Raw genomic sequence first — 14,883 nt, 5'->3', positions numbered from 1 at the left:
AAATTCTCTGCTATTGAGGTCTACCGACTCCAACAACTGCTGTAAACAAACTGGTTAACAGATCGCGCTTTTATTTGGCATAGTAATTAATGACAGTCCTAACAACTTATCAAATAAATATTTTTGAAATTTTCCCGGGAAATTTGTATACAATTTCCACGTGCTTTTTTGTCACAAGCTTTAAACACCCCATAAGTGAAAGGATTTATATTTAAACTGTTTGGAATCTGATATTATTGCGGATGAAAGTACGGTTTCAAATAATTCCGAATAATAGAGGTTATGAGAAGACCTCAAATTTAGCACTTTATTGCCACTATTACTTTATTTGATAAGTAAATATTGAACTCGGTCCATTACACATTCATGACTCCTCATCATTGCGATCATGCAGGTTATGTGGAAAAAAAACATTTCCTAAATATTTTTTGTGTTATGTCTTGCTGTTAAAATCTTCTTTAAGCTTACATTTGTTCCTAAAAGTATGGATGTTATGAGAAGTTTTATATTTAGAGCTTTACGGCTTGATTTCTTAGGACCTTTATATTCTCGCAACGTGTTGCTAGAGACGATACTAGTTTTGTTCACTTAATGGTTGTTTTTAGAATAAGAAACTAATCGAGATAGAACACCAGGATAAATGGTGAACGACGACGATGGAGCATACCGGTCGAACTATTCAAATACGGCGGCGAAGAACTGATAAGGAACATGCATCAGTTTCTTTGTAGAATATAGTTGGACGAAAGCATGCCCAATGATTGGAATTTAAGTGTGCTCTGCCAAATCCACAAAAGAGAGACCCTACAATCTAGCAGAACTACCGTGGGATAAGCTTCTTCAACATCGCATATAAGGTTCTATCGAGCGCACTGTATGAAAGTTTGAAGCCTACCCTCAACAAACTGATTGGACCTTATCCGTGTGGCAAATCAACAACTGACCAGATATTCAATATGCATCAAACTTTGGAAAACACACGTAAAAGAGGATGGACACACCCCACCTCTTCATCGATGATTTCAAAGCTGCTTTTGACAGTACGAAAAGTAGTTGCTTTAATACCGCTGTGTCTGATTTTGGTATCCCTGCAAAACTAGAAAATCTGTGTAAACTGTATACGTAAAGCTCCGTCAGGATAGCGAAGGACCTCTCCGAGCTATACCAAAACGAGATTTCAGACAGAGCGACTAACTGTCGTACGATTTCTCAATCTGTTGCTGGCGAAAATAATTCGAGCTGCAGAGCTGAATTGAGAAAGTACAATCTTCTACAAAAGTGTACAACTGCTGGCGTGACATGGCGTGACATCCATACAATTGGCCATAACAGCCGCGCCGTTAGTTCTCCTTCATCCAAACTGGATAAGGAAGCGAATCAAATGGGTCTGGTAATGAAAAAGGGCAAGACGAAATATTTGCTGTCATCAAACAAACAGTCGTCGCTCTCACGACTTGGCTCTTACTGTTGACAGTCATAACTTTCAAGTCATAGATAATTTCATCTATCTTGGAACCAGCAATAACACCAACAACAACGTCAGTCTCGAAATCCAACACAGAATAACTCTTGGATGCAGAGGCATGGACGATTACAACAGCTGATGCGTCGGCGTTACGAGATTTCGAGAAAAGGTTCTGCTTTTGGGAATTAGCAACGGCGAATACCGCAGTCGATGAAACAATGAGCTGTACGAGATTTACGACGACACTGACGTATACCAGCGAATTAAGAGCCGCGGTCCGAATGGTCGAAAACACTCCAGCTCTGAAAGTATTCGACGCAGCACCCGCCGGGGAAGCAGAGAAAGACCACCACTCCGTTGGAGAGATCGGATGCAAAAGGACCTGGCGACTCTGCGAAAAGAAGAAATGCCCAGCGCACTGTTGTTAACTCGGCTATAACCGCGTAAGCGGTGTCTACGGCATTAGAGAATAATAATGTTTTTGCTACAACAACAACGACTTAACGAACATGAAATGTTAATATTTCAAAATATATTTTCAACGGCATTGCCATTTATATAAAACATAATGAATTTACCGTTAAACAAAATTAATTATATTATCTGTAACTAAATAGTATTTAATATATGCAAACTATGTATTTTATATTCGTATAATTACATAAGCTTGTACTTAATCACTTTGAGGTTTTGCGCAAGCTCCACTTCAGAGTCCTTTCGCCGTAGTTCCACCAATAGCACATTACATTGGTCAAATAAAAGCGACTAACATTGATGGACGCATTCGCAGTATTCATTCAACAATCGCAGCGCACAGTTTCGAAATATACTCCGCGCGGATACAGCTAACGGTTAACGGTAGTATTTTCGTTTTATTTTCACTATGTTCCTGTGGCGTTTGGGATTATTATTTTTTCTCAGCATAATTGTTGTCTCCACAAATCAGTCATGGCTGAAACCGGGCTGCCACAAAGTGGGTAATACGCGCATCATATCCATACCGGAGTGTGTGGAGTTTCGCATTACCACCAATGCTTGTCGTGGTTTCTGCGAGTCGTACGCCGTACCGTCCATACCGTTTGGTCAGGCTATACCGGGCATATTTAAGCCGGTCAAACCGGTCGTTTCGGTGGGTCAGTGCTGTAACATAATGGCGGCGGAGGAAGTGAGTGCAAAAATATTGGGCGATGCGCAGGTTGGGGTGTCATATAATTCATTTTTCACAATTTTAGGTGCAAAAGCGCGTACTATGCATGGGCGGCATGCGTAATATAACCTTCAAATCGGCAGTATCCTGTTCCTGTTATCATTGTAAGAAGAATTAGTGTGATTTTGAGGAGTGTTGGCGTAATTTGCGTGGAATTTGTATGGGCTACGAAACAACTGAGCTGCACGAGTTTGTTATGTGATCTTTTACGAGTATATGTATGAAAACAGTTTTTAATATGCTCTGAGCCGTGCATAGTTAATTATTCAATATACATACATATATACCAACAATTTTTTTTATATTTTATCTGAATTATTGTTGCATCCGAAATAAAAAATAAAGTAAAAAAAAATATGTGTTGCTTTGCGCGTCTGGTTAAACGCCTTGAACTATGCCACACAAATTTTACTTTTCTCTCTTCTGTTATTGTAGTGGCAGAGTTTTACCGAGTTGACAGTCCGGATAAAAATCCGAGTCCGTTCCGGTTACGTAGACCCGAATGTCGTGGGAATGGCGGTCTCGTTTTTCTCTCTCGTGTCGTAAGACTGTGATCGTTTGGTCGTAAAATGCGCCGACGAAAACTATCGTCCTAAGAAAAAAGTATTCGACAAATGAAGAAATAACAGCATCAGAGGCAAACCAAAACTTATATGGATTATTAGTGTAGATCAGGCTGCTGTTACACTGGAATTACGATGCTGGCGAACTCAAGCAAGGGCCGGAAATAACTAGAGAATTAAATTGCACAAAGCGAAGCGGGTTATGGAGCTGGTGATGATTATGATGTATTTTTCATTTCAGTCTTATTTTTTCCAATTTCAAGTCAGTTAAACAAAGACGGGTACAAGATATTTGACACACTCCACCAAGTTTGGAAGTAGGTTTTCGTTTTGGGCACAAGCCGTAAGGACTGTCAACTGTCAACAAAGTTTATAACATAAACAGGGAAACGTCGGTTACCCCATTTTTATATACATACATATTCCCAAGCAAATGAACTTGGCTCCCACGCCTTTCATGACTGTTATAACTTCGATGTCGTAGATAATTTCGTCTATCTTGGAACCAGCTTCGAAATGCAACCCAGAATATCTCTTGCCGACAGGTGCTACTTCAAACTAAGTAGGCAATTGGGAAGTAAAGTACTCTCTCGACGAACAAAAGCCAAACTATAAGTCACTCATTATTCCCGTCCTGATGACGATGACAATATCTAACGAGTCGACGTTACGAGTTTTCGAAAGAAAGATTCTGTGAAAGATTTATGGTCCTCTATGCATTGGCGCGGTTGATGGAACGATTTTGAGGACAGCGGAAAACACTCCAGCTCTGAGAGTATTCGACGCAGCAACCACCGGCGCAGAAGAAGAGAAAGACTTACACTTCGTTGGAAAGACTAGGTGGAAAAGGACCTGGCTACACTTGGAATCTCCAATTAATATCGCAAATAATCGCGTAAGCTTTGTCTACGCCAATGAAGAATATATATTCCCATAGTGCCTGAACTTCGTTTCACTCCACGAATTACCGCTTTTGTTGCGCTTGTGCTTCGACTTCCTGCCTCGACGTATTGGCTAGTCTCCCGTGACTTCGACTTCCTTCGACTTCCACGTTGTCTTCGCAAAGTATGGCCGCTTCATTTCCATTTATATTTCCGAATTTCGATATAAAACAGTAGCTGTTTAGTTGTGGAACAAAGCTTAGCACTGCTAATAACACTTGATTAGAATATCCGCATAATCTCTCGAAGGCAGAAGTTTGCAGCGTTCGCTGAAATTTCAAAAATTGCAATCAACTACCATGTAACCCCTATAAGCGGGATATATAAATGGACGTCCCATCTGCCTTGAGAACGTAGCTGTCATGGCTGCTGAAGATCATCTACGCTCTTTACACTTAGTTCCCGCTTAGAAAATAGTGTTTTGTTCTTATACAAGTTCAGATGGCCATTGATGACTTAAAATTTCATAATAGTAAGTAAAGGATTATTCATTTTGAGGTTTTCTACATTTTTAAAGAAAAAACATAGAAACTTAAAATTTAATAGGTAACGTTTATTATGATTCGTCTAAGATCGAACCGCTTGATGTTTTGCTCCAAGGCTTGAATCGAAGCGGGATTGTCCACATAGAATTTAGACTTTACATATTCCCACAGGAAAAGTTCGCCAAGAACACGAGCTTCAATTTCAGGCGTCGTCAGGTTATCATGGCGCGGTAACGGTCGCCATTGACGGTTACGTTCTCTCCGACATCATTTTTGAAACAATATGGACTGATGATTTCACCGGCCCACAAACTACACCAAACCATTGTTTTTTCTGATGAAATGGCAGCTTATGAGTCTCTTCAGGTTGCTCTACGTCCCAAATGCCTCCATTTTGATTGTTTATATATCAATTGAGCTAGAACTGGGCCCCAACATGAAAAAAAGGCTGTTGGAAAAAGTACCTCTACTTGGATCACCCGTTATTTGGCATATTTTGTACTATTGAAGTCATAACACAAAATGAAGAAATATACCGCTTTTTATACCGACGCATCGACTTTCTTCTTTGATTTAAGACCATTTAAGACTAACCAGACACTCAATTTCAATTAAAAATCAAATTATTTCGTATTTAAAAAAGTTTCATCGTGATTAATTTTATTGAAATAAAAAAAAGTAATAATTACTTCGCAAACTTGTAGGCACTTAATTTCTCTTCAACAAAATAACTGAGAGCTTGAGGCAAACTCTCAACTTAAAATTGCTGCTATCAACACTTATAATTTTGCAGCTGGTGCTGAACCAGCACTTGTCAATATACCTTGCATTTCAAGTAAAACTTCGCGCAACACGCAAGTAAACGTATCCACATCGGTTATATGGTTATTACGCCAACAACTGCATGCCAAAATCATATCATTCTCACGTGGATTGTAGCAGCAAGCATAACCATCGTCCACAGCTGGACCATAAGACATGAAAGCCAAATTAGGTGTGGCCACTTGTGAGGTCGACACGCGAAAGATTAAACTCTTCACATAACCGGGGGATTTGAAGAATTCCGGTATTGGTTTCTTATTCTCAATAGCCATCAGTTTCAAGCCTAACAAATGACGATCCACACCCTTACCCTGTAACGCATTAGTGGTGTAAGCGCGATGACCGTTTATAGCGGCACGCAATAGCTCGACACGTTTCTTATTATCGACGCATTCGTCCAGCATGGCTTTAGCAAAGGCTACGGATTCATTAGAGCACGAGCGTATGGTCTCGGTGCGTCCATTGATGTAAATACGCAAATGTGCGGACTCATATTGCGCAGCTGGCACTTTATGTAGCCTGTAAGAAGTGTTAAGCGTAAGTGCATGCATGTAAAATTATTTTTGAAAATTACGAGCTAAAATATATTTACTTGTAGTAGGCATATTGCAAAGCGATTTGTATGTAACTGTCCGGACTGAGTTTTTGCTGTTTAAGGAAACCTTTGCCATAATCTTGGAAATGTAAAACATTCACATGTAAATTTTCAGCCAACTCATTTACGTTTTTCCGTGCTTTTTCAATATAACGGTTTAAGGTGTTGTTGCTTTTTAACGGAAGCTTAGCGGCACATGGATAGTTGTCACGAGCACTGCCGTCATAGTGTTTGTCGTTGAATCTAGGGAAGAAAGATTTTTTTTATATTATTTATTATTATTATTTACTGAAATATATTGTTATGAATTAAATAGAAGCACTGTATTAATAATATACACTAATGAATTTTTTATAAAAAAAAGAGATATATATGCATATTTAAAAATATTACAGCTATGTAAATCTAGTACCTATTAAAATGCATATGCCTTTGTAAATATGGTGATTATGGACTTTGTCCGTTTGAGGTTATGGTTTTTGTTTAATTTTTAAATACAAACAAAAAACAAGAAAAAAAACATTAACTACGGTTGACCAAAGCTAAGTACCCTTCAAAAGCGTATTTCTTACAAAATAAAATCGTATAAAGATCTTTATCTTGATTTTGATTGGTGAGTTTGTATTACAGCTATATGTTATAGTAGTCTGATGTGAATCATTTTTTCGGAGATTACTTAAATAATGATTCATGACAAATTTCATGACGATATTTCGTCAAACAAAATGATTTTCTATAAAAGAACTGAATTTTGATCGATCACTTTGTATGGCAGATATACGTTATATTGCTGCGATCTGAACAACTTCTTTGGAGATTGTGCCATTGTCTTAGAAAATAATCTGTGCCGAGTTTCGTAGTGATATCTCATAAAATATTTTTTTTTTTCATTCAAGAACAAAATATTGATTGTTCAGTTTGTATGGCAGCTATATGATATAGTGTTCCGAAATCGGCGTTTCCGACCAAAGAGCAGCTCTTTGGGGGGAAAAGGACCTGTGCAAAATTTTAGAACAATATCTTAAAATTGAGGGACTAGTCGCGTATATACAGAGACGGGTATACAGACTTGGCTAAATAGACCCAGCTCGTCACGCTGGTATTTTATACGGACTCCGACTCTTCCTTTTGGGTATTGCATACTTTGTGGCAAACTAAATATCTCTGTCTCGGTACAATAAATATGCTTGTGAATCCACGTAATTTGCACGATTGAAGTTATGGATTTTCTTTGCTTGTAAAATATAAAAACAATTAAATATACACATACAAGTTCTTTGACACGTAATCGGTGATATTGGCAATTGGTTGCCCCTCAGCCGGTGAATGCTCATAACAGAAACCGCTCATACCATTGCGATTTAGTATTAACTGGAAACAAATATATCAATAATTATCTTCCAAACTACAAATATTATACAAATCAACGCACTTGTATAGTTTTATCCATCCAACGATTGGCGCTATTAACATGAGATCCACCGCCATGTATCAACTGAGCACTCAGCTCATTGAAAAACTGATCATCTTTAACCTCAACACACTCGTCCAGCGATACCGTAAATAAGGCACTTTGTATGGTTTTTACACGTTCCTTATTACCATCGATTTTAATCAGCTCTTCATAGGCTTGCGCCCAATTATCACGATTATCGGTTGTTAATATACCGAATTCGATGCCCTTTTTCTTTTCTGTCGCAATTATTTTTTTAATTTGCGCTAACAGCACATCCGGATGGAGTATCACGCCTTTATAGTTGTAGATGGGCAAACTGTAAAACTGCATTGTATTTTTTTAATTAAAATACTTGCAAAGTTCATATTTTGTAAACTTACGTGATTTTTGTAAATCACAACCACATGTGTTGACTTTGGATTGTACTCTAATGTGTCCTCGCCCTTTTGTGGTATACGACATGTGCCGTAAACTTTGCTAAATTGCGAATTGTCCAGCTCATATTTTCCCATTTTAACAATTGGTACTTCACCAGCATCGATAATTTGCTTGTAGCGTGCCAAACTGTATATCACTTTGGCGGCATAATTTAAATATTCTTCTTCATTTTCAAACCTTTGTTGTGGAAAACTCATGCCCGGACTCACGTAAACGGTGACTGGGTCACGATATTGCAGATAAGCTGTTTGCAGCCAACGACGAGCTAACCAATTTTGTTCACATTTGGCGGCTTTTTCCAAAAGCGTTTGCAATTCAGCACCCTCACCAGTTTCGAACTTTTTCACCGCTTCTTTTGTTTCGATCAACTCACATGCACTTAAAAGCGGTTCCACAGTTTTCATAAATTTATCTAAAGTATCCTTAAGCGGAAACGCTGGATAACGTAATAAATTTTGTTTCTGTGGACCCTCAGATACTGAATAAAAACGCTTATCAAGGACATCTTGCTGTGTGGCAACGCTGACGCTGGGTAAGCTTGCCTTCAACGACGTGTGCAATGCGTTTTTAGTCTGCATTATAAGAAGGAAAGAATTGTTGAAAACTCAAATCAATGTTATTCACTTGAATGCATTTACTTACCAGATTGAAGACGGCGCGACGTGTTAAAAACTGCATTGTGCTACTTTGATCAGCGTTAGTGTCTTGCCCAAAGTCCGTATAGCTACTCACGCTACAAATAATGAATTCGAATTGCACAATATTAAAAATAAATAAATACAAATTTGACGGTACAATAAGCAAAGAAATTTAAACCAATGTCTATGTAGATTTTGTATGCAAAAGAAATACTCAAATATGTATTTACCTTTGCCCTTTGTGCATAATCACAGGTGTGCTATAAGATTTTAGTGTTTAGATTACCGGAACACTAAAAGGGCTTATACAACTTTAAATTTTAGTTCACTTATGAAAAGTTTGCTACTTTAACAAAACCACCGAACCACGTAGTCAAAATTTCTAAACTAGTTTACGGTCGCAACTGAAACTGTTTTAAGTTGCTGTGCCAGTAACAAATACTTGTTGCCACTCTTAGTATAGGAAATCAAGCTCGTTCGCACATTTTTTTCATTTTACCTCTATTATTCAGACTCTCGAAAGTGGTAAAAACTGTTTTGCACTTTTGTTATCAATGGCACACATGAGAAAGGTGTCTCCAACAAGTGAGTAGAAAACGCAAGTGTACTTTTACCTCCGCAAAATAAAAACATTTTGCTGTTGTTTGTTTATTTTTTTTTTTTTTGTCACTGATCGGCATCCCGTCGCTTTTGTTACGCTCTCTTAGCTAATTATTACAAAATAAATATTTATCAATCAGCTGTTTGAATAATACCTTTATTTGTTTATGCACTCCGCGTATATTACTGTGGCAATCCAACCATTTGCTAAATCCCTCTTGTAACGTGTTTCGCCAATTTTTACAATTTTTAACGTTTGTCTCGAATTAAGACAATTTAAAATTTAATTTTGTAATTTTTTTGCCTTATAATTTTTTTTTCAAAATTAGACACTTGTTGCAGAGAATATGTTGATATATTGGCGCGACATCTAGTGTTATTTTCATTAATTGCTGCCAAAATGAAGTCTGCTGGTGTATGACTTGGCTAATAATAATGTTTGGCTATTTGGTATGAAATATTGTGGGATTTTGAAAATATTTTAAATTTTAAGTTACACTAATATAATACATATACTATATACACATTGTGCCTAGAATACAAAATATTTATAGCGTATTAAAACAAATCTTTACAATATCGTTATGAACCCCTTCCAATTTTGATCATTATTATAATACAGTTATTTACAGTAATTGTTATCGACTACCGTTTCTGCAAACAGTTGAGTAGTGACAGTTAACAATCAGATGAACATGTAGTTATTTTAGTGTAAGAACGTCATTTCCTTTACGTTTATGTTTTAGATACATTAAACGATATTACATTAACGAGAGCATAATGTTTTAGCATCCGGTTGAAACTACGTATCTTTTAATACATCAAAGACTGTTTATTTAGGCAGACAATCGAAAAAAACTCAAGTAAGTCGGTTTTCTTTAGCTGCAACAAGAGCGCAGAAGATTTAGTTGGCGCCATTTTCAGCATTGCAAATAAGAAGTCGAGTTTCTTTTTCCTTATTTGGTGTGTGTGATAATTAAATATCAGTGTTGGTATATTAAGTTCGCCGCATAGTTTGTAACACAAAAAAATAATCATCGGAGACCCTGTTAAATATAAAACAACTGACCGTTCGAAACCAGTGGTTTTAAGGTTTTTTTTTTAAATATTTGTGAACGGTGTTATAGCTTTGGCGTAATTGAAGTTAACGTTTTCAATTGTTTATGCTTAGGCTTGGAGATATCCAAATATCATTTCAAGTATCAGCTGACCACAATGAGCATAATGATTAATGCATTCTTTCCACTTTAAAGTATCTACTGCCTTCATAAAATAACAGATTTTTTCTACATTGTTAAGAAATCAAAAAACACAGATTTTCATTTCAAAACATTTATTTAATAATTTTTATTTACATTTACCAACCATAATTCTAATATATATATATACATATATAATCTCTATTCGTACCCGCAATTACAATTATTTTGTATTTTATAAAATGCCTAGAGGGTTGCGTAAAAACTAAAATGCTTTACAAAAAAGCATTTGGGTATAAAAATTACACTTGTTTAATATGTTTTCGATAATATAATAAAAAGTTCTTTATAAATCACAATTTTTGTAACCCAAATAAAACCACTACCTTAAAAATTGAAAACACTCACAACACAGTGCTTAAAAATTTCTTTTTAAATAAGAAACAATCTTTTAAATAATAAAAACTATTTTTAAATAAGATTTTTTGTGTGTTTCAAACAAGAAAATGCGTATCTGTATAAATTCGAACGTGTAAAATGAAATAGAAAAAAGAAAGGCAATTGTTACTAATATTACATTCTACATTCTACTACAAATCACAGCGCGAATTGTTGTTTAAAAAATGTCTTCTACATTTTTTTTTATTATTGTATAGTTTTTTTCTCATATAAAAAAGCACAAACTTACATATCGATTTAGAATGAAATTGAACTTCAAGTTTATTTGCATTTCGTGAATTTTCAACGCAATATATGGGTAATATATACATATGTATGTACTTATGTCAATAATTATATACTGCTAACTTCTTAAGCCTATCGCGTAGTTTTTAAGATTTATACTTTGTACAAACAATAGTTGGATTTTAAATTCAAAGAGGGCGTGTGTAATGAGTAAAAAAGAAATATATACAAATATGAATAATTGTTTATAATATACTTATTTATATGGTTTTGGTTGATGTGCACCTCATAGAGGTGGTATTACTTAAATATATATTTTTTAATTTTTATTTTTCAGTATGCACAAATGCATTGAATGCCTTTAGCTGTTTAAGTAATGCATGCAATATTAAAAACATACAATTCTATGCATATATGTACGCATACATACATATACTACATAGACGAAATTAGTTGTATGCATGCATGTGTAATTATCACAGCTGATAACCGGTTTAAAGTCGGCAATTTCGACGCAACTGATAATTCTGTAAAAGCATTACATTGGTACATTTAAAATTGAAAAAATTTAAATATCGTTTTTTTTTTTTTCATAAATACAAAAATACTAACTAAGATTATGAGGCGTTTTGGAAAAAAGCAATACTTTAGCATATAAAGAAAGAGCCTTAATGCGCCTAAAAAGACTAATAAGCTACTATTTACATATACAGTTATGTAGTAATGATAATATCCAAGGTACACTAAAAAATAATGAACATAACCGTTAAACCCGATGTGCGATGTTTTTTGGAATTATTTAGTTTCACGCATTGAAATTATTCAAACTGTGTGTTTATATAGTTAAACTGTATATTTATGTGTCGTTTTGGCATTATGACTGCCTGCTATTGTATTTATATTGTTGTTCGTTGTTGTTGGCTCTGCTATTGTTAGTTGTCGTCTGCTGAGCTGCTTGATTAGCATTTATGCTAAGAGCAGTGTTCGCTTGTGTTTGATTACTTTCAATAATATCGACATTAATTGAAGTCTGCAAAGAAGATAAATACAAAAATAAATATAATTAGTTTATTGTTTTTATTTTAATAATGATTTATGAAAAATATGCTGTTTTGAGGAATGGTGACTGTGTGCTTTTATGTTTTTAAGGTAGTGACGCGCTGTTAAACATAAGAAACTAATTATAAATACATAGATATGTGTATATTAGGGTGTGCGTTATTTAAAATTTGTTTGTTTGCACTATAAATTCATTTTTTTTGTACTATAAAAGAGAATTCAATGTAAACAAGCGCTGACATTTTTTAATATTTTGCATTAAAGCTAAAATTTTGAAAAGCAGACAAAACTTTTTGCCTTGCAAAAGTTGCATTTCTGATATCTGATGATATTTTTCATAAAACCACTCCCTTTAAACTGAATATTTTTGAAAAGACGTTTCAGAGTGCTTGGTGTTTTCAAAGTCGGTAACCAACATTACTCAAAAACGATTGGTCTCAAATTACTTCTTAAATATATTTTTTTAGTAAATAATATAATTTTTTTTAATCAATAAATATTTTCTTTTATAAACATTTGCGACATTTTGTCAAACAATTTTATTTTGCTTATTCTTACAATTAATCACAAGATTTAACATTACTTTAACGAAATCTGTTTTTTTTTTTAATTTCAGAGGATTCAGTTCAGGGATAAAGATAGTGGTCACCGTACGTCTTTTTTGAGAGGAGCTCCCAAAGGCTGTAGTTGCTTTCCAAATAAATATTTTTACTAATACTAAAGCTTAAAATACAGTTAAAAGATACGATCTTTGGAGCAACAAATGTAAAAGTTTTTTCAGAACAAATATATAGTTATAGCCTCTTAAAGTTTTGCATCAACTGCACTGAGGCTCAGTAATTCAGCAAAGGCGCATTCATGGACTACCATGGCGTATGAGCAACATAGCATTCATTAGGCATTTGGATGAATAATCAGTACATTTGATGTATGCACATCTTTAACTGCGTATAACTTTTAAGGTAGTGATTTTATGGAAAAAACTATTAAGACCTTTTTTATAGAGCGGACAATTTTCTATTAAAATATAATATTTTTTTAGTTATAGATTCATTTGTTTCTTGGACCAAAAATTAAAGACAAAATATTATAAAATCGCAAGCTTTATACAAAGAAAAATAAATATAATTTAGTCACGGATTAAATTGAATTGGCTTCTTTACGTGGAATAATATTTTTAGAGAAAATATTTTATAAAAAAAATTAACTTGGGTAATATTGAACACCCTAAAGTGCAAACATGTGTGGTAGAAACTTATATGTGTTTGTATCCAGTTTAAATTCACTTCAGTAACCAGTTAACTTTTCAGTGGAAAAATTGATGGAAACTTTTTAAAAGCTGGCATGTTTGTAATAAATAAAGTGAGAGCGGGAGACTTTATACAAAGCATTCTAAAAGCCTACAACAGGTTCAATAATCTCTAACTGTCTGCAAAATATTGTTAGGCAACTAATACGTTTCTTTTTGCGTCTGCAAAAATGTAGACTGAAATAGGTGGCGTTTGTTTCAAGTATCTAAAAATTTGAAATAATAAGACATAAGTTTCAATTGATATGCAAATCGCTTTCGAAATCTTCCACACAAATAAATTTTGAGCTTTGTACCACATTCAAAGAAATTAATTCAATGTTTATATTTATTTATTTATACATATTTATTTGTCGTTTTACGCAAAAATTAAGTTGTAAACAAAACCAAATAAGCTGTCTTCCATCAATGTATTATTGAGGCAGGTAATGTTGATGTTTATCAACACGAAAAAAGTGCAAAAACACACATTTTGACGGCAAATCTGTAAAAGCGAAGTATTTCGGTATATGTGTGTTATTAAAAAAAAATACACAAAATGTGTTTAAAAATAAGCGCGAAAACATTGTTCTAATTTGTGACAGTTGGCAAAACATCTATACACCCATATAAATACAATTATTTACATATGTAACTCAGTTAAAACAGATTATACTTTTATATTATATATGCCAAATTTCGTGAAAATATCTTGTAATATAAAAAAGTTTTTCCTACAAGGCTTGGATTTTGATCGGTCAGTTTGTATGACAACTATAAGCAATACTGGTTCGATCTAAACAATTTCTTCGTATCATGAAGATATCTTGTCAAATAAATAAGTTTTCCATACAAAAACTTTCTTTGTATCGGTGAATGTGTATGGCAGCTATAAAGCGGTTCGATATCATCGATTCTTTATTGAGAAGAAAAGAACATGTGAAAAATTTCACATCGATATCTCAAAGACTAAATCCCTAAAAATCGGTATTTCGCTTTTTATATGCATTTAAATATGTATATATGTAGGTGTATATATGTATATGCCTGAACAGCCAGACTGCTTGTCGCCAGAGCACATAACTATACATACAGATGTACATAGTTCCGACTAATTTCCGCACGTGGTTTGCCTTGATTAGCTAAACTGAACGATTTGCCATTGACATTGAGCTTAATTGCATACTAACTACACGTTAAAAAATTAGTAATTTTTCAAACAAATCTAAACGTCATATTTCTTATTAAATTGGAAATTATTAGTGTGTCAGGGTAAAGTTAAGGGTTAATAAAAAAAATTAAAATAATTGCTGTAGGAAAGTTAGAAGTTTTCTGTAGTTATTGCTTATGATGTAAATATTGTATGACATTTTTTTACAATCGATAATTTTTTCGTTTATGCAGGGTTGCAAATATACATTAAAAAATAATTTAATTAACATT

The 14,883-nt window shown here is 34.3% G+C and overlaps 3 protein-coding genes across 8 annotated transcripts in view; 1 reads left to right on the top strand and 2 right to left on the bottom strand.

The window, feature by feature from the left end:
* Positions 1–2,269: 2,269 nt before the first annotated feature.
* Positions 2,270–3,048, top strand: LOC108976959. Its single transcript, XM_018946415.1, has 2 exons — positions 2,270–2,630; positions 2,698–3,048. The coding sequence occupies exons 1-2, from the start codon at positions 2,349–2,351 to the stop codon at positions 2,788–2,790; spliced, it is 375 nt and encodes a 124-aa protein (XP_018801960.1). The 5' UTR covers positions 2,270–2,348; the 3' UTR covers positions 2,791–3,048.
* Positions 3,049–5,287: 2,239 nt separating this feature from the next.
* On the bottom strand, positions 5,288–9,521 carry LOC108976964 (carnitine O-acetyltransferase). 3 transcript variants are annotated; one of them, XM_018946426.1, is made up of 7 exons: positions 9,366–9,521; positions 8,615–8,705; positions 7,915–8,544; positions 7,511–7,858; positions 7,349–7,449; positions 6,076–6,321; positions 5,288–6,002 (listed from the first exon to the last, which is right to left on the bottom strand). In XM_018946426.1, exons 2-7 carry the CDS (start codon positions 8,648–8,650, stop codon positions 5,441–5,443), a joined length of 1,923 nt encoding a protein of 640 aa, XP_018801971.1. In that variant the 5' UTR covers positions 8,651–8,705; positions 9,366–9,521; the 3' UTR covers positions 5,288–5,440. The 3 variants fall into 3 exon arrangements, with proteins under 3 accessions (XP_018801971.1, XP_018801972.1, XP_018801970.1); XM_018946427.1 differs by lacking the exon at positions 9,366–9,521 and adding an exon at positions 9,110–9,227; XM_018946425.1 differs by lacking the exon at positions 9,366–9,521 and adding an exon at positions 8,841–9,103.
* A 1,579-nt stretch (positions 9,522–11,100) lies between these two features.
* The window catches only part of LOC108976963 (scavenger receptor class B member 1), a 65,838-nt gene continuing 62,055 nt past the window's right edge, over positions 11,101–14,883 (bottom strand). For all 4 annotated transcript variants that reach the window (XM_018946424.1, XM_018946423.1, XM_018946422.1 and 1 more), the window contains one exon: positions 11,101–12,123. In XM_018946424.1, the coding sequence (XP_018801969.1) occupies positions 11,968–12,123 (156 nt within the window). In that variant the 3' untranslated portion in view covers positions 11,101–11,967. The remainder of the gene's footprint in view (positions 12,124–14,883) is intronic.

The sequence above is a fragment of the Bactrocera latifrons genome, unplaced genomic scaffold (assembly GCF_001853355.1).
Source record: "Bactrocera latifrons isolate USDA-ARS-PBARC rearing strain unplaced genomic scaffold, ASM185335v1 scaffold_82, whole genome shotgun sequence".
NCBI lineage: Eukaryota > Metazoa > Arthropoda > Insecta > Diptera > Tephritidae > Bactrocera > Bactrocera latifrons.
This window is presented reverse-complemented; position numbering and strand designations above follow the sequence as displayed.